This window comes from Felis catus, chromosome D2 (genome assembly GCF_018350175.1).
Source record: "Felis catus isolate Fca126 chromosome D2, F.catus_Fca126_mat1.0, whole genome shotgun sequence".
Lineage (NCBI taxonomy): Eukaryota > Metazoa > Chordata > Mammalia > Carnivora > Felidae > Felis > Felis catus.
In genome coordinates this window covers 75,565,696-75,584,987 of record NC_058378.1, presented here as the reverse complement: position 1 = coordinate 75,584,987, position 19,292 = coordinate 75,565,696, and the positions used below count along the sequence as shown (strand labels likewise).

Here is a 19,292-nt window from a genome sequence, read left to right as displayed (position 1 = left end):
AACACTCTAGGGCCCGGGTGGAGGGGGTGGGTGGTTATTCCATTGACTTTGGAGATAGGACCTGGCCAGGTAGGGAGGAGGACAGAGGATGTGGCCTGAGCAAAGCCAGAAGCAGGAAGAAAACCTGTTTACCAAGGGCCTGGGTGCTCAGCACTGGACAGACGTTCCCAAACGTGTCCCTGCATTTAAAGTCTCCAGCAACCCTGAGACCACCTCCAGAGTGGTCCCCGTATCTACAGGTGAGGACCAGGCGAGGACAGGACCTGAGTCTGCCTCTGCTTCTGAGTGGTGTGTGACCTTAGGCAAGGGGTTTCACTGCCACAAACCCCGATTTCCTTATTTGCCAAAGAAGCCTAAAAACACCTCTCTCTTAGGGTTTTGGGGTAGGTACGAAGAGGCAATGCAAAGTGCTGGGCACAGTATCTGGCACATGATAAATGATGGTCAGTGATGGCTATCATTATCACATGGTCAGTGATGGCTATCATTATCATTATTATTTTTGCAAGGGGGGGGGGTGTTAAGCAAATTGCCCGAAGCTACACAGCTCGTAAATAAAAAGCAGGGATTTTGTGCTGTGACGTGCTGATAACCACCATGCTGGTAGAGGTTTACTCAAAGGCATGAGAAGCCCGAAGGCTCTGGGGCTGGGGAGAGGACCACTCTGGGTAGCTTCATATAGCAAGTCAGTGAGCCATTTTAAGGGGGCAGAGGCCAGGCTTGGTAAGATGCCCTGCCTTAGGGCTGTGGGCTTGGACTCTATCCTATGGACAGTGGGTGAGCCAGATGCTAGAAGTCTCAGCTCTGATGTCTTCAGAAAAGTTAAGAAGCTTCTAAGTGCTAAAGTCAGCAAACAAGGTCAGATTGGATGGGCAAGAAGGGAAAAGAAATGAGCCATTAATAGTGGACCAATGGAGAGGCTGCTGCATCAGTCCCAGCAGGGTAAGGAGTGTCAGGGCAGTAGGATGGAGAAGAGGGGGCTGACCTAACTGAGTGGGGACAGGAACTCTGAGGTTTCTACCTGGTGAGGCTGGTAAAGCCACTGTGGGACATGGAAATCTAGGAAGGGTGCAGGGTGGGAATGGGTGAGAAGTTAACCCAGCAGCAGGTAAGCGTGGCTGAGAACTATCCCTTCCATGTTAAAGTCAGATGGGAATGGAGGGGAGCAAAAGCCCTAACAGAATACGTCTCATGGCCGGCTGGCCCAAAGAGGCAGCCAGGAGGCTGTCGGGGTGGACAGCCCCCTCTGCACCCACACCCACATCCTGAACCCCGGTTAGCACGTGCCCTGAAAGCCCCACCTGGTGGCCCCCGAGGTGGTCTCTCAGAGACAGCCAGTGTCACATTCGTGCCCATCTGCTGCCTTCCAAAAGGCCCTGTGGAGGGGGGGCGGTGGGGGGAACCGACAGCAGGGGAGCGAGGAACCACCTCTAAAAAGAGGGAGGAAGAGACAGGTGGACAGCAGAAACAGCTGCCAAAGCAGAGACCTCAAGGGTGGTGTGAAAGGCATCCTGTGACCCAGCGTCACAGAGAAACCTGCTCCCAGCCTGACACCACAGGGGACCAAAGCCCCAGCGGCTCCCGCCTCCCATGGTGTTACCTGAGCTATGGAAGAGCGTCCCCAGGAATGGAGGCCATTTATGCTACATTTCAGGTCCTGGCTGGCCACTTGAGAAGCGCTGTCTCATTTCTCCCCGGCACACAGTAAGTAAATGATAAATATCTGGAGAAGCGAATGGATCTCATATCACTCTGAAAGCCCTGCTTGCTCTGTCCATGGCTCCCCTTCGTTCTCTGTTCTCACCCTGCAGACTGCTGCAGGGGCTCTCACAGGAACATTTAGTGGCTCCCTACTACCTGTAGGACAAAGACCTAACCTTTCAGGCCAGAGGCACAGATGGTGTCTCGGGCCTGACGCAGCCTCCCTTGGACCTTTTCCCTCATGACTTGTCTGCACTAAGCCCGTCGAAGCGGTGCATACATCACTCCCCAAAGGTGCCCCATGGTGCCCTACTGTCATGGGGAAAGCGTGCCCAACATGGTGGGGATCCACGGCCAGCATAGGCTTGACTCAGGCCCAGGTTTGAATCTGGGCTCTGCTTCTTCCAAATCTCTGTAACTCTGAGCAGTTTACAAATCTCTCTGAGTCTCTGCATCTTTATTCATAAAATAGAGGGTGGGGGAAATGGCGCCTGGCCCATGGGGTTTCATAACGATTCAATGAGTGTGTGTCTGTAAAGCAAATAGCCCAATTCTTGGCCGCAGTAAGTGCCTAGGAAAGGAAATGCTTGCCGGCTGTACGATGCTGTGCCTGCTGACTCCAAAAGTTTTCCTTTTCTACCACCTTCCCATCCTGCAGAGATGTCTGTTTTCCGTCCCGGCCCACCTCCATGCACTTGGTACTGAAGACCAACATCTGACAGCTGCCCACTTTCACACGGCTGTTAACCAGCATCACGTGTGTGCTTTCTGCCCTGTCTTCCCAACTAAGGACACCTCCTTACCTCCCCCCTCGGGACCCTTGGCAGGGCCCTGCCCAGAGTAAAAGCTGAACAGGGGTTCATGGCTGGAACTGGCTATCACCCCATGTGTCTGAGTTGACTGAGGCCCCTCCTGCCCGGATGCAGAGGGATGGGTAAGGTGGCTTTCGTTCAGGGGGCGGGGTACCATCCCGAACCTCTAAGGTCTGCAGAGAGTTGGTAAACAGAGCTTTGAGGGATGGAAGTAGGCTAAGGGGAAAGCGGTGATATTCAGGTTACATAAAGGCAATAAAGGTGGCCCAGCCCGTGATGCCAGGAGCCACTCCCGAAAGCAGCTCTCCACCACCTGACAGCTCCCCAGATCCCTGGCACAGAGCAAGGGCATAACAGAATGAATGAACGAATGAATGAACAGATAAACTTAAGCCCAGCAGGACCTGGCAACCACCACCCACAGGGGAACCAGGAAACAAAGCTTCGAACTGAGCAGGACTGTTGCCGACATGATGGCGGTGGTAGCAGTGACAGGGCAGCTTCGCTGTCTGCGTGCCTGCTGTGTGCCAGACCCTCTGCAGAGCCCTCCCGGTGCGTTTCTTCATTTGCTCCTTGCGACCCTCCTATTCCCATTTTGCAGGTAGGGAGACTGAGGATTAGAGAAGGCAAATCACTTGTCCAAAGTCACAGTCAGTAAAGAATCGAGCCTCGCCAAACCCAGGTCCCTCTGACACCAGAGCTCATGCCCCCCACTGTTGTCTCCCCCCAGACTTGACTGAGCTGGGTTAGCCCTTCAGGAGCTTTGTCCCTGAGACATAAGCCCGGTGCCAACAGTGGCTGGGCGCTCCCAGGCCGACACCGAAGCCTGATGTTGGGGTCTCTGGGCAAAGCCATTCTCTGTGCTCTATACTCTGCTCCAAGCTGGGCTCAGCCAAAGTCCCGGAGCAGCATCCATTTTTGTGTCCACCTCTGCCTGGCCAATCAGGCTCTGACAGCTGGAAGGGGCCAGCATGACAGCTGGAAGCATGCACCCCTCTCTCAACTCTCCTATGCCTCCCCCCTCAGGCCAGCCGGGGCCCAGAAGGGGAGAGAAAAGCAGGGTCTTTTAAAAGGACTCAGAGAAAAAAAAAAAGACCCATCAGCAATCATTCCAGGATTTGGGAAGACTAAGATTTTTTTGTTTTCCATCCCCAGGGGAGAACAAAAATATCTGAGCGAAAAAAGAAAATCAAAAGGCGCCTGGGTGGCTCAGTCAGTTGAGCATCCAACTTTGACTCAGGTAGTGATCTCACGGCTCATGAGTTCGGGCCCCATGTGGGGCTCTGTGCTGACCGCTCAGAGCCTGGACCCTGCTTCGGATTCTGTGCCTCCCTCTCTCTCTGTGCCCCCCCCCGCCCCCACTCATGCTCTGTCTCTGTCTCTCTCAAAAGTACATAAACATTTTTTTAAAAATAACACAAGAAAGAAAGAAAATCAAGATTCCGAAAGAGCCTGGTGAAGAGGAAACACCTGTGTTGAGGGCTGGGAAACAGCACCAGGCAGATCCAGGCTCCACCCTCACGGAGCCCTGTGGTCAAGTGGAGGACGGAGGTCAGTCATCAGACTGTGGCAAGGATAAGGACAAAACCCGGGCCTGGTGGGGTCACCAGTGAAGGCTTCCAGGGGGAAGTGACCTGCAAGGTAGAGAGGCCCAGGGTTGAGTCGATTCCCAGGCAGAATTAGGGAAGTGTGTCTGGTGAAGGCATGGAGAAGAGAGGAAACGTGAAGGAGCGGCTGAGTCGGGGGCAGGGTGGGGGGTGCAGAGTTGGAGTGGTAAGCGAGGACAGGTGAGGCAGGGTCTGGTCAGCTCTGATAAGACCCTTGGCCTATCGTAGCAGGTGGTGGCATGATGAGATGGACATTTTAGAAAGAGCTTCCTGGCTGCTGTGTGGAGCGTGGCTGGACACAGGTAAGCCTGGATGGAGTCAGGGTAGGGGGAGACAAAGGAGTTGAGGCAGGAGAGGGAGGTGGCCAGGGTGAGGGAAACAGTGGGGGTGGGGAGAGAGGCCCGACTCCAGAGATACTGGGATGCAGAGGGGCCCGGACTTGGATTGGCCATGTGTGCTGGGCAGGAGAGGGTAGGCAGGGCAGAGGGAGAGGGAGGCCCCCGGGTCTCTGGGCAGCATGGGTTAGGGTGGTGATTTGCACCAAGATCAAACACAGAGGCAGCTTTAGAAGAAAGGGTCGTGCGCAGTTCATCAGGGCTACAGGAAAATTATGTCAGCCGCTTGTCCTAACCAAGGATCACACGACCACATGGAAAACAGCCAGCAACAAACTGCGGAGCACTTTACAAAGCGTTTCCTACCAGGAACTCCTGTGGCCACCTGATCATCCACTAAGGTAAGGACGGCTGGGTCCCCATTTCAAAGATGAGCAAGTCGAGGTTAAGGGACTTTCCCAAGGCCATGGAATCAAGGGGGAGGCATGAGAGTCTCAGTCTTCTCGCTCCCAGTCTAGCAGGGACTCTACAGCCATATGTTTCCATTTAAAACGATATCTGGGGGGCGCCTGGGTGGCGTAGTCGGTTAAGCGTCCGACTTCAGCCAGGTCACGATCTCGCGGTCCGTGAGTTCGAGCCCCGCGTCGGGCTCTGGGCTGATGGCTCGGAGCCTGGAGCCTGTTTCCGATTCTGTGTCTCCCTCTCTCTCTGCCCCTCCCCCGTTCATGCTCTGTCTCTCTCTGTCCCAAAAATAAATAAACATTGAAAAAATAAATAAATAAAACGATATCTGGGGACACCTGGGTGGCTCAGTTGGTTGAGCATCTGACTTTGGCGCAGGTCATGACCTTGCAGTTCATGAGTTCAAGCCCCACATCGGGCTTACTGCTGTCAGCACGGAGCCTGCTTCAGATCCTCTGTCCTCTCTCTCTCTGCTCTGCCCCACTTGCGCTCTCTTTATCTGTCTCTCTCAAAAATGAACATTTAAAAAATAAAATAAAATAAAATAAAATAAGCAAAACAAAACAAAATAAAACAGTATCTGATTTCTGGGCAGGGAAACAAATGACAGAGGATACAATTCTCTTGCCATAAGCAGAACTATGACGGGGCCACAGACCAAAATGTTCGTAGTTGGGTATCTCACTGGCCATTTAAATTTTCCTCTCTTTAGATTATATTTTGGAAATGTCATCAGTGGATGGATTTTATTTTTGTAAAGAGACAACGAACTAAAAGATAATTCTAAAAATAATTTTTAAAGATGATACAAGGACAGCACAACCATGAAACAGAAAAAAACGAACACCAGCACTCAGAATGTTTCTTGAGTTTGCATTTTCCTCTCTGACACTAGCTGCGAAGGGAGTCAGGAACCCGTGCCCACAGGCGCTCTTTAGGGGATAAACTTTTTGTTGTTGTTCTTTGGTGATTTTTTTTTTTTAATTTAAACGTTTATATTGGCCCCAAATCTCCTTCCACCCACATTTTTTCTTCTCACTCTCTTGGGTGCTAGCTCCGAGGTACTCGGAACAAGGGGTGTTTAATGCGCTGAGGCAGATGCCGCGAGAGATGTTGCCAAGGGGCTGCTGAGCAGACGGAGCCCGGGAAATAAATTCGTAAATAGAGTCTGGGCAGAGACCATTAAAAGTGTTGTCCTAGTGTCTCTTTATGGGGCAGAACGCTGTCATGCTCAGGCTGCTGCGGGTCAGCTGGCCTCTTGTGCTGGGTTGAGGTCCCCGTTGCTGCATAAACTAGCTTGTTTTTCCCACTTTCGGCGACGAGCCTTAAAACAGACAGAAAAGCCCTTCTCATGCCTGCGACTGCCGTGACTTGGGGCTGGCAAGCAGGGCCCAGGGCGCTCACCAAACCTGGTTTGCTTTGTCTGTCAGAGAGACACGGTTCAGGTTAATGGCGTCTGCAGATGCAAGCACAGGCTGGAAATGGAACATTCCAGAGGAAGCAAAGGAGGTGGAGAGGCCACTACACTCACTGTTTGAGTTTAGCTAATGTGTCTGGCCTTCAAAAAGACAGTATGGGCTTTCTGGCCTCTGAGCCAGAGATCAAAATGCCACAATGAGGTACAAAGGTGTTAATCTGAATACTAACTGTAATGGTAAAAACCACTGGAAAAGAGAAACAAATAGTTCTCACTGTGTGTGTGTGTGTGTGTGTGTGTGTGTATACATACACACATATGTGTGTGTATATATATATGTATATGTATATATATGTGTATGTATATGTATGTATGTATATATACATATATATGTATGTATATATACATATGTATGTATATGTATACATACATATGTATGTATATATACATATATGTATATACGTATGTATATGTATGTGTATATATGTATATATACATATATATGTATATATATGTATGTGTATATAGATATGTATATGTATAATCAATATGAAGCCTTCAAAAATCAAGTTTATGCTATACTTATGGGCAAGGGCTTATTTTCAAGATAGTTTAAAGGAAGAATACGCCCACAAAAAATACATAAGCCACAGGTAAGGACAGACTGCAGACCTGGACCAATGCTAGGTAGAAGGCATTAGGCCAGTTCCCCATTGCCCATTTGTATGCCCACTTCCCTGGAGAAGGGCAGCCCATGAGAATAGAAATTTCTGTGTTTTCTTCACTGATGTATCCCCAGTGCCTGACACTCAATAAATATGCATCAAATGGAAAAACATAAATCACATGTATGGAGAATGTTCATGACATGAGAAATACTTTTGAAATTATATTAAGAAAAAAGTAAGAAAGAAAAGGTAAGTATGTGCATGGGGGAAAATGCTAGAAGGAATTACATGAAAAGTGTTGACTATGACTAGCTGAGTGCTAAAGTTATGGGTGACCTTTCCTTACAATTTTCTGTATGTGTTTAAGCAAAGTAATTTACCAATTACAATGATTTGAACAAAGACAACAATGATAAAGACGGAATAAAAACGTAGCGTGCAGCATGGTTCAGAAAGCTGTTAATCCTCTCTAGATGGTCCTGTGGCCTGTGGGGAAGCAGTCAGCCTGGGCCTGCCAGAGTTAACCCTGAGCCAGGGTCAGCAGGGAGTGGGGGGATCTATGCTCAGACCTGGTGGGAACTGGGAGCCTCTGGCCCCTTGAACTTGACTTCCAAAGACCAGGTAAGAATGTGGGTATTAGAATACCCTAGAAAAGAAAAGACAGATTAGAGTCCTAACTTCTAGTACTCCAGAATGTGACCTTATTTGGAAATAGGGTCTTTACAGAGGTAATAGAGTTAAAATGAGATCATTAGGGTAGACCCTAATCCAGTATGACCAGAGTCCTTATAAAAAGGGGAAACGTGAACACACAAACACACATACAGAAAAGGACAGGTGAGGGTGAAGGCAGAGATCAAAGTGATGCTTCTACAAACAGAGCAAAGCCAAAGATTGCCAGGAACCACCAGAAGCTAGGGGAAAGGCTTGATCCCAAACTTCCAGCCTCCAGAACTGTGAGACAGTAAATCTGTTGTTTAAACCACCCAGTCTGTGACGCTTTGTTATGGCAGCGAAAGTAAACCAAGACAGCAAAGGAAAGCCTACCATGGAGTCAAGTCACGGGGAGAACATTGCAAGTCACTTCTTACCCTGGGACTCGGTTTATCTACATGGAAAATGGGAGACCTGGCCTACAGCAGTGGGTTTTAAACATGGTTTTAACCTTGGGAATAAAATCTTACAAAGAGGTACAAACATAAAAGGTAAAAAGAAACCCTGATCAGTTAGAAGCCTGCTCTGGACCATACCCCCTCCCTGCAGAGCAGCCTTTGAAAACAATTCCAGATCATCTGTAAAATCTTGGTCAATACCCTATTCTAAGAACCTCCAAACTCGAAACCCACCAACTAGGATCACTGAGCATCTCACATGCACCCAAGCTTTCTCTGGACACCGGGAACCCAACCCCTTTGCCTTCAAGAGGCTGTTGGTCTTGATGGAGAGGTGAGGCTAATACCCGGAAAACCGGGCAGATAAGCCAGGCTGCCCTGTCCCTCCTGAGAGCTACAGCTGCAAACAGGTCACCTGATGTTCTAAATCCACCACATCTAAATTTATCTTGCCCTCCAAGGACGAGCAGATGCTGTGCCTTATCAGAGCATGGTAAGTGGCAGAATGACAGACGTGACGCGCCCTTATCGCCCCAAGGACAGGAATGACGTCCGCAGAAAGACTTGGTCTCCCTGACGATGAAATCAAGAGCTCACGTGCCAGGAGGACAGACGGGGACTGGGTCACGCAGGCCCTCAGGTGGGGTGGGACCTGTCCCAGGAGCCCGGATTCCTTTCCAGACCCTTAAGTGTGCCTCGCGATGCTGGGGCGGGGAGGGGGAGCCAATGGCCCCTGAGGAAGGGTGCACAGAAGGGGAGGCTGTTCGCAGTAAGGACCAGTCCCTGTTGCATCCCTGGGGGAGGACCCAAGGCGTCCCATTCCACACAGGAAGAGGAAGAAAGAGAACACTCAGTGAGCACCAACAGTGTGCGGGCAGACCACTGGGGGCTGGATTAAGGGGCCACTGCTGGTCAGAAAGCAGAGCTGAGCAGCCCAGTCTCTAGGGATAGTGTCCAGGGTCAGACTGGGCTGATGGGGGCCTGGGCTTCCCTCACCAGACAGAGGCCCTACAACCCCACCTGCTGAAGGCTACAGGATGGTTTCTGCCTGCCGGCATCCAAGCAGAATGGAGCAGGTGCCCCTCAGCCACGGTCCTGCAGATCAAAGGGGATGAGGCTCTGACCATCCTCTCGGAGCCCACAGACTCATTAGGGGACACGAAGTCAACAAGGAAAGAAGATTCTGCCCCGCCGTGGAATCAGGTGGGGGATTCAGTCTTTACTCACTCAACTTTGGTTGTTTGTTTTTTGAGACAGAGAAAGAGAGAGAGAGCATGAGCGGGAGAGGGGCAGAAAGAGAGGGAGAGAGAGAATCCCAAGCAGGCTCTGCACTGTCAGCACAGAGTCCAATGTGGGGCTCGATCCCACAAACCATGAGATCGTGACTTGAGCCGCAATCAAGAATTGGATGCTTCACCGACTGAGCCACCCAGGAGCCCCTCATTCAACTTTTAAGTACCCAAATAACATGCCAATGCATTCTCCTTTTTTAACAAAGTCACCTTATAGATAAAGCTGATGTCCCCTCTGACTTCCATGCCTCCCCTGGGGCAACCACTGTTAGGACTATGGGGTGCCACCTTTCAGAACATCCACACGTCCTTTCAAAGAGATCCACCAGGCTAGGGGTCAGGGCAGAGTGTGTGACACTATGGGCTTCCCAAGGTGTGCGGTGGGGCAAAGGGAAGGAAAGAAGGCTGAGGACTGCAGGAATCAGGGTGAACCTCCAGGAGAAGGGGTCTGGAGGTGGGGGCTCAAGGAAAGGTAGGATTCACCGATGACCCCAAGGCAGGTGTCCCTGGGGACTGGACCCATGTGATGTCAGCACAAAAAGAGCCCCATTCATCATTTGTAGCCAATTCAGCCTCTCTAAAGCCCTCCCAAAGGGTCCTCGCCTTTGCCCTCCCACCACTAGCACCATGATGATGAGGATGAGGATGACAAGGACAATGACAATGAAGGCATGTGCCGGGCACTCTGCTGGCCCTAATAACAGTTCTCCTGCTGTGGCATCAGTGTTTCCGTTTTACAGGCAGTGAAACTGCAGCCCAGAGAAATTAAGCAAGTTGCTTAATGTCACATGGCTGGGGGCACCATTGACCATACTGCCAATGCTGGAGGTCCCTCCACAGGACCGCACAGCTTCTGTGGCCAGTGCTACAGCTCTTGGGCCTCAACAATGCCTGGCACACATCAGGGGCTCCACAAATAGTTGTACGCTGACTTCTTGTGTAAAGAGCATGAGCATTGTTGGGTGAATAATCAAGCACTAGGCAGTCCAAGGCAATTTTCACGCTATTCCAGTGTTTGGGGTTGTTTTGTTTTGTTTTTTAAGTTAAGAATCTATATTTTCTTCTAGGCATCCCCGATAATCTAGAGCTTCTGCTCCTGGAGAGTTAAGGCTTTGGCAAGAAGCTCTCCCACAAGGCAAACGAAATGTCCCCCATCCATCTGTGAGTGCACAGGGCATCACGGCAGTTACTTTCTGTGAATGGCCTCCTCGTGAACGTCAGTCCCGCCAGGGGGTGGGGAGGGGGACTTGATTTATTATATGGCTTTTGGACAGTTCCTCCAGAAATTCTGCCAAATAGAGGAATAATCAACTCTTTCACTCAAGCCCCTCATACTTTTTTTTTTAATGAAAGAATAAAGTACGCAATGAGCCTGAACTAAATAAATAAAAATGCCACACTTTTGCCCAACAGAACTTTCTGCGTCACTGAGGAATATTTACAGACCTCAACAATCTTTTATCTTCATGATGACGTCCAACCTTCTCAGTTTTGGGCATTCTGAGAACGCCTTTGATTTGGGTTCTCTAATTGTCTTATGGGAACAATTAGTTTATTAACTAATAATGTCATTATTCGATGGTGCTTTGAACAGACATTAGAGAACCGCTTCCCTCTCTTGCGGTCTGCCCACCCTCCACCAGGGCTGTCTGAAATCAGTTACTCACGTCTGGGCTCACACTGGAAACAGATACATGTGGCAAGGAATGTCTACTCATTGCTGACAATCACAGGTCTGGTTTCAGGCTGGGTAGGGAGGCAATGTCCATTCAGCCACTTTATCCATCCGCCCACCCACCCATCCATCCATTCACTGTGCCAGCCATGGAGACCTCCATGATAGAAATGACATGGTCCATACCTTCAGAGATCTCACACAAAGAGATGCCCTGGGAGGCTCAGAGTGAGGCCACGTCCTCCAGGAATGTTCCTCATGGGTGGAGACCTCAGTATTGTTCTCTAGCTCAGCATCTGGTATCTCCATCATGCAACTCTCTTGATTTGTTATCACCTCCTTATTTCCCAGTCTCCTGGGCAAAGCTGTGAATGAGTTCCGAGATGGCAAGAACCAGGTCTACCTCCCCAGTGGGTGGTGCATAATAAGTGCTCAATAGGGTGCCTGGGTGCCTCAGTTGGGTAAGCATCCGCCTCTTGATTTTCAGCTCAAGTCATGATCTCATGGTTTGTGGGATCAAGCCCCGCATCTGGCTCCATGCTGACGGCATGGAGTCTGCTTGGGATTCTCCCTCTCTCCCTCTCTCTCTGCCCCTCCCCCCTCTCAAAATAAATAAACGCTTAAAAAATAATAAGTTGCTCAATAAGTACTTTTTGAATAAGCAAATGAACACACAATCCATTCTTATGAAATAAAATAAAGACAGAAAAAGACCAACTCTGCTTTGAATACTGGCTGTGGCCTGATGCCCAAGATGTTTATGAGTCAATCTGATGTTGGGGAGTGGAAAGCTATAGCTCAGGGCCTGGGGCCCGGACCCTCCTGGCAGGTCACTTCTACTCTTGGAGCCTGTATACTTAGGTCCAAAATGTGTGGTTGGAGAAGATACTTTCAGTTCCTTGAGTCGGGCACTCTATGAAAACCTCACATCCCTGGGAGAATTGGTCAAAACTGCAGCCTCAAGGAATAGGGGCCTGGCTGGACTCACCCATCTAGCAGATGTGAGACCATGGCCCCATCTTGTAAGTGTATGAAGCTTCTTCATGCACACAGCAAGGGTTGGGGAAAGGGTGCCATAGACTAGATGCTTCCCAAGTCCAAGCTTCTAGTACTTTAAGTGGAGGACACTGGCTAAGATGAAATTTGGGTATAGCAAGCACAGGTCACATGATTTTTAAAAGAGCCCCAACTTCCAACACTGCACACCTCACTCACTCCTTGATTCACCCAATATTTGGTGGGGCCCTACTATGTGCCGGGCACTGTTCTAGTGGTGAACCAGACAAGACACAGTCACTACTGTTGTGGAACATCCAGTCCAGTTGGGGAGACAGAGAATACACAAATCAACAGCTGAACAAAAGATGATTTCAGATGCAGTTATGGGCAAAGAACATTAGGAAATTGTGAGGGGTGCCTGGGTGGCTCAGTGGGTTAGGCATCCGACTTTGGCTCAGGTCATGATCTCATGGTTTGTGAGTTCTAGCCCCTCATTGGGCTGTCTGCTGTCAGCACAGAGCCCACTTTGGATTCTTTGTCCTCACTCTCTCTGCCCCTCCCCTACTCTCTCTCTCTCTCTCTCTCTCTCTCAATAAACAAACAAACAAACAAACATAAACATAAAAAATTTTTTTGCACCATGTGAGAGGCAGCAAGTAGAGGGAGAAGCTGGTTGGGAAGGCTTCTATCTGAGCTGAGACCTAACAACTACCTGGCAAAACGTAGGAAGAACATTCCAGGTGGAGGGAACAGCAGGTGCAAAGGCTCCAGGCTGGAAACATACCTGGCATAATTGGAGAACAGAAAGGTAACCCGTGCGGCTCGTGAATGGGGCAGGAGGGGGTGACCCGAGACAAAGGTGAGGGTCTGCCCATGCAGGGCAGGCTGGGAAGGGCATTGCCAAGAGGTCCGTGGGTAAGATTGAGAGGGTTCGTGGACTTGGAGGGAGAAAAATGTCATCTCTCTTTTCACCAGCCTTTACCTGAAAATGAGCACTTCCTTCAGTCACGAATGCCAACAACAACCGACAGTGACGTTAGTGGTGCCAAGCATTCGTCAACAACAAGATACTGCAGATGCATTCATAACACCACTGTGGCAGCATCTGGAAACATCACTTCTGCTCATCACAAACCCAGAGTTACAGTTACAGCTGTTAGACCAGCCAGTTGGACACTACTATCTAAAGTGTTAACAAAGGAGCACATATATTTCAACATCATAAATTTTTAAAGTATCTCATAACTGAATCTGAAAAGAACTGGTTTCCTTTGTAACCCTACATATTTTGTTTTATATAAGGAAAAGCATTATTCTGAGAAGGGGTCCCTAGGCTTCACCCGACGGCCAAAGTGCTCACAAGGAGTTCGATTTCTACTCCAGGAGGGACGGAGAACTGCTGACGTGCTTTTCACAGGTTTCATGGGCTGCAGCCTCCGGGTTGCAAAGTCACCCTGGCTGTGGGAGAAGACTGTGCTCGTACAGGGTGGTGCCAAGGGCAAGTGAGGGCATGGCCTACTTCGACCTCTGTCCTGGGCAATCTGGAAGGGGCAGCGCCCCTGGGGCCTCGAGGGCTCTTCCCAAGCCTCTCCCACCCACCCACCACACCACCTCATGCTGCCCTCTTGACACAGAGGAGCCCTGTCACTTGGCCCAAAGCCCACCCCAGGGCATCCTCCCAAAGAGCTTCAGAAAGTGAGCACGCGTGTCCACAAGAAAAATAAATGCGGCCTTTGCCACTGTTTGGTTTGAATATTGGTCCGGAACAGAAACGAGATTTGTACTTTAGAAAGCCTTCCAGCAGGACCCCAGCAGAGGCTGGGCCAACACCAGGCTGATGGACGGTGAACACTCGGGAAGGCCCGAGCACAGGGACCCACTGCCCCGAGCGGCAGCTTTATGGCGGCCTTCCTGTTTTCCCCGGGCCTCTCTTCACACTGCTCTCTCACACACTGAGTCTTTTCAATGCCCTCCAGGAGAACAGGAGAATCCATTTGCACACGCCAGCACGCACGTTTCTCTCACCCTCCCCAGGGGGTGGACCCTGCCAGGAGGCCTGTTTATGGACATACAGGGACAGATGGGGAGGGGGCCCGCGGATGGGGTCCTCAGAAAATCTAAGAGCTGAATCCTATGCTCCTAGATCCCCCAGACCAGAGGTGAGACTGAGGTCTGGCCAACTGGAAGGTGAGGGACATTTGTGGTGTTTCTGGGGCGGTGCTAGGAAGCTCATGGGGGGCAGAGATGCAGTGTGGGGTGTGGGGGAGGGGGCTGGGAAGGGCAGGACTGGCGCACCTCGAAGGATCAGAACAGCATCCGAGAGGAGTGGAGAGGAGGCGTGCACTGGGTCTTTGGAACCAGATTAAGTGAGCAGAAAAGGAAACTGAGGCACCCATGTTGCTGATGAGGACCGGCAGAAGAGAGACAGCTCTAGCAGCCGGCTACACCAACCGCTGCCCGTTCAGCTCAGAGCCCCTTTCCCAGGCTTCTGACTAGAAAAGAACACGCTAGAGTTTCTTTGGAGGGGGAGGGGGTTGATTTTTTTTGTCTACACCCATTGGCGTTTCTGGGCTGTGAGTGTCTCCAGCACCCGGTGCCTGGGAATCAGGAAGGCAGAAAAGAGAACCCAGGAGCTCACTGTCAGGTCATTCTTCACATTCCCGGGCCCCCAGCCAGTCTGCCTTCTTGTCTCCACTTTTCAGAATTTTCCTATATTTGTTTCATACGTAATGTCCAGAGCTTTGGCCTGTCCTTGGTGGGAGGGCCAGGGACAATACATCTCTTCTATCGTGTCTGGAACCAGAAGCCCTGTATTTCATACTTATATGTTTTATATTTTTAAGCAACACATGACTCAAATATAGAGAATACTCAGGTTTCTTTAACCTGCATTAAAGGAATGCCCTTTACACGGCTTTCAATACTCTTCCATTTATTGGAAACACTGTATTGTTATTGTATTGTTATTGTATCGTATTGTTATTGTATTGTAAGTTGATTGTTACGCCCCTTCATCCTTTCCTTTGCTCATTCAGCCACCCAGCTGTCTGCTGTGAGCCTCCAGGCACCAGGTACACAGTAGAGAATTTAAAAGATCCTTCCCAAAGAGCCTTTCCCACTTGGGTGAGCAGACAGCAAACCACAGCTGAGGCAGGGTACCCCCACAGAAGAGAACAGTGCGCTCTGAAAGACCCTGGCCAGGGGGGTAATTTAAATTCTCTGAGGAAGACATGAACAGACACTTTTCTGAAGAAGACATCCAGATGGCCAACCGACACATGAAAAGACGTTCAACATCACTCCTCATCAGGGAAATACAAATCAAAACCACAATGAGATACCACCTCACACTTTAGAGTGGCTAAAATGAACGACTCAGGAAACAACAGATATTGGCGAGGATGTGGAGAAACGGGAACCCTCTTGTACTGTTGGTGGGAATGCAAACTGGTACAGCTGCTCTGGAAAACAGTGTGGAGGTTCCTCAAAAAATTAAAAATAAAACTACCCTATGACCCAGCAATAGCACTACTAGGAATTTATCCAAGGGATACAGGAGTGCTGATTCGAAGGGGCACATGCTTCCAAGTGTTTATACCAGCACTTTCAACGAGAGCCAAAGTATGGAAAGAGCCCAAATGTCCATCAACTGATGAATGGATAAAGAAGATACGGTATATATATACAATGGAATATAACTCAGTGATGAAAAAGAATGAACTCGGGGCGCCTGGGTGGCACAGTCGGTTAAGCGTCCGACTTCAGCCAGGTCACGATCTCGCGGTCCGTGAGTTCGAGCCCCGCGTCGGGCTCTGGGCTGATGGCTCGGAGCCTGGAGCCTGTTTCCAATTCTGTGTCTCCCTCTCTCTCTGCCCCTCCCCCATTCATGCTCTGTCTCTCTCTGTCCCAAAAATAAATGTTGAAAAAAAAAATTTAAAAAAAAAAAAAAAAAAAAAAAAAGAAAAAGAATGAACTCTTGCCATTTGCAACAACATAGATGGAACTGGAGGGTATTATGCTGAGTGAAATAAGTCAGAAAAAGACAGACATCATATGTTTTCACTCATAGGTGGAAACTAGACTACCCTGTATACACTGTATGTTAGCTAACTTGACAATACATTATTTTTTAATAAATAAATAAATAAATAAATAAATAAATTCTCTGAGGAAGTGGTCTTGAGGCCTAACTGTGCCCCACAGGGCATTCCTGGTACCACCACCTGTGGGCCGTCTACCCAAAAGCAGAGAAGCAAATGGCTTCCCAAGAACAAGCTTTGCAGGTAAGGCCCCTCCCAAATAAGCCTGGCTCTCACACAGTGACCCCACCTCTCTGCACAGCTCTCCACTTTGAGGGCAGGGGTTCTTACCTCCTATTCAAGCTCTCTCCTCTAAATCAACACCCCAGAAAGGTCTCTTGCATCAGTCCTTTGGCTGTAAGCATGAGTGGGAGCCCCTCCTTGGGCCCACTGAGGAAAACTGGGCTCAGCACCCAGGAAAGACACTCTGGTCTCCGGTGAACTTGCTCACCCTGGACAGGAGAGGGCTTGTCTCCCCAAGGGGGTATGACAACCATGGCAACTGAGGTCTCCACCCCTAGCCCTATTCTCTCCAAGCATAAATTAGCATGAAGAACAAAATGGCCCCAGGAAATAATGGGCCAACTCCAGATAAGCTCTTCCTGTCTTCTCTCTGAAAGCCACTTGGAGTTTAACTGGCAAAACTCTCCCAGCCCCAGGAGATGTGCCCATCTTCTCTCCCACCCTGCCCCATGTGCCCCAAAGGGTGAACATCAAGGGTGAATGTGGCACCCCCAGCACAGGAAGGACCTAGCAGAGTGATGGCTGCTGGGCCTCCCAGAAAGAAAGCTGAAGTGCTAAGGGAGGTGTCCTGGGCTCCTGAGGATAGCTCCAGTGAAGCCCTTTACACATGGTCTCACTTGACTGGGTTCATGATCATTTCTTTCACCCGAGGAAACAGAGGCTCAGTAAGATTAAGTGACTCATCAGGGGGCCAGTAGAGAGGGTGAGATTTGAACCCAAGTCTGTCTGGACCCAGAGACCCTGATCCCTTAGGCCAGCTCCACTCACCCTAAGAACACTGTGGGGGTCTGATCTGAGGTAGATCTTGAGGACACTTCCCATGCATTAGCACCCCACCTTCTTCACCTGCTCACATCTGTCTTCATCGGGTACAGGTGGCTGCCTTTCATTTCATAAACACTAATTAAGCGAGCTCCTCCCTCCATGGTGGGCATGCAGGGCACACAGAACAAGCAGTTGTCATCTGCTGTGACAGCAAAGCAGAAGAATCTGGAGGGTGGGCTAAGCGGCCAGGACTGAGCAGCCCTGGGGGGCCATGTAAGTCCCGCCTAGCCTGGGGAACTGGTGGAGGCCAGGCCACATGGAAAAGCCATTCGGAAAAGCTAAGTGGTTTTGAGTGGCCTCACATTTCATAGCAGGCACTGGGCAGTTCACCCACAGCCCTGGACAGAAGTCCCAAGAGCAGCAAGGCCCGCAGAGTTCTGGGTGACAGGGCCATCCTCTATCCAGCATTCAATGGATCTCGGTCTAATAAACAGTGGTTAGCACGTCCACAAGCGCTCCGACAGACAGGAGCAGATAAGAAGCCTTCACGCAGTAGGTGCTGGCGTACATGGGGCACACAGGGGAGAAGGGCCAGGGCCCCCACCAGTAAGGAGGAGCCCCACCATGCCCACCCCCTCCGTGGGAGCCCTGTGTCCTCATTTGGTGAGTTTGGCTGTGCCAGCCCCTTAAGAAACAAGGTCCCTCTGCTGTTCGAGGTGCTTTGCTGTGTGGGTGCCGGATAAAGAGTTCTGGGCTGTTACCACTGAACAGGGCGGCCCCTCAGTGAGCACACCAACATCCTCAGCAAGAGGACAGGGAGCCTAGACATTCGCCTCACCCTCAATTCCCAAAGCTTTGCTTGCTGAGGGCAGAGCCCACAGTCTCCAGGAAAGAAGGGTGGAAAGCTATATGTGGGCGCTCAGTGCCAGGCCTGGCTCACCTCCACCACCCTCCTACAAGCTGTGCAACATTGGGCTGGTTGCAGAACCTCAGTTTTCCCACCCAAGAGATGGAGTAAAAAAAAAAAAAAAACACAGTACTTGCAGGGCGCCTGGGTACCTTAGTTGGTTGGGTGTCCGACTTGATTTTGCTCATGTCACGATCTCATGGTTCATGGGATTGAGCCCAGCGTGGGGCTCCAAGCTGACAGCACGGAGCCTGCTTGGAATTCTCTCTCCCTTTCTCTCTCTCTCTCTCTCTCTCCCCACTATCCCCCCTCTCAAAATAAATACATAAACGTAAAAAAACAAAACAAAACAGTACTTGCCTCCAAGGGTAATTGGGAGATAATCCTGCCCAGCACACACCAAAGAGTCAATGAGTGTTAGTTCCATCTTTACGTCAATTAGCAAGGATGTCAGCCTGGAGCTCCTATCTGGAATCACTTTGCTGCACTAATTGTTTCGTATTGGACTCACTGTCCAAATGGTTTGGTTGTAAGTGGGCTCCTTGCTCCCCTCCCAGCCCCTTCCCATGCCCCCTCCAGGCAGGGCAGCTTACCTATGGTCCTTCGGAGGTCTTCACACTGGCTGATGTGAGGAAACTTCAGGATTTCCTTCCACTTCTTGCTTTTCCCCTTGCGCTTTCCTCCACCCCCTGCAGAAATGGAGGGAAAAGATGTCGGGCTGATGTTGGTCTTGTGGAAGGCTCCAGAGCCTGTTTCCCATCCCGGCGAGCCTGTCCACCAGCTCCAGGGGCTGGGAGACAGCCAGGGGGCTCAAGGTCAAGTCAGTGGCACACCCCAAGCCCCCCAGGCACACACACTCCCTCCTGGCCAGCATCAAGCCTGTGTGTTCTCCCCACACAGTTGGGCCGGGCTCCTCAAGCAGCAGGAACAGACGAGCCCCTCCAGTCATCCGTGCCTGAACCCACACCAGTTGCCCTGTTCTTTCTCCACATCTCCCCCTGCTCTTCAGGCCCCCTGGGTGCCCAGTCTCTGGCGTCAGGCTAGACCCCAACCTTCCCACAGCAGGGGCCAGGCCAGCTGGACTTAATATTGCCTTCGGGCTTGGGAAGTCCTTGCGGAATGGATCCACAAGTGAGTGGACTGCAGCCGCCTCACTGCCTCCTTTTGTCCTCTTGTTTCCTGTGGAGAGTCCCGTTCCCCAACTGGAGGCCAGATGTT

At 50.5% G+C, this 19,292-nt stretch overlaps 1 protein-coding gene and 1 long non-coding RNA gene across 3 annotated transcripts in view; one reads left to right on the top strand and one right to left on the bottom strand.

Annotated features, from left to right (window-relative positions):
• GRK5 (G protein-coupled receptor kinase 5) overlaps positions 1-19,292 on the bottom strand; it is a 217,169-nt gene that overhangs the window by 99,325 nt on the left and 98,552 nt on the right. For both annotated transcript variants that reach the window (XM_003994462.6, XM_023240995.2), the window contains exon 2: positions 18,668-18,763. In XM_003994462.6, coding sequence (XP_003994511.2) covers positions 18,668-18,763 — 96 coding nt within the window. The remainder of the gene's footprint in view (positions 1-18,667; positions 18,764-19,292) is intronic.
• On the top strand, positions 3,928-10,818 carry LOC123380934. The gene is made up of 2 exons (XR_006587367.1): positions 3,928-4,856; positions 10,474-10,818. It is a non-coding gene; the product is annotated as an uncharacterized LOC123380934 (long non-coding RNA).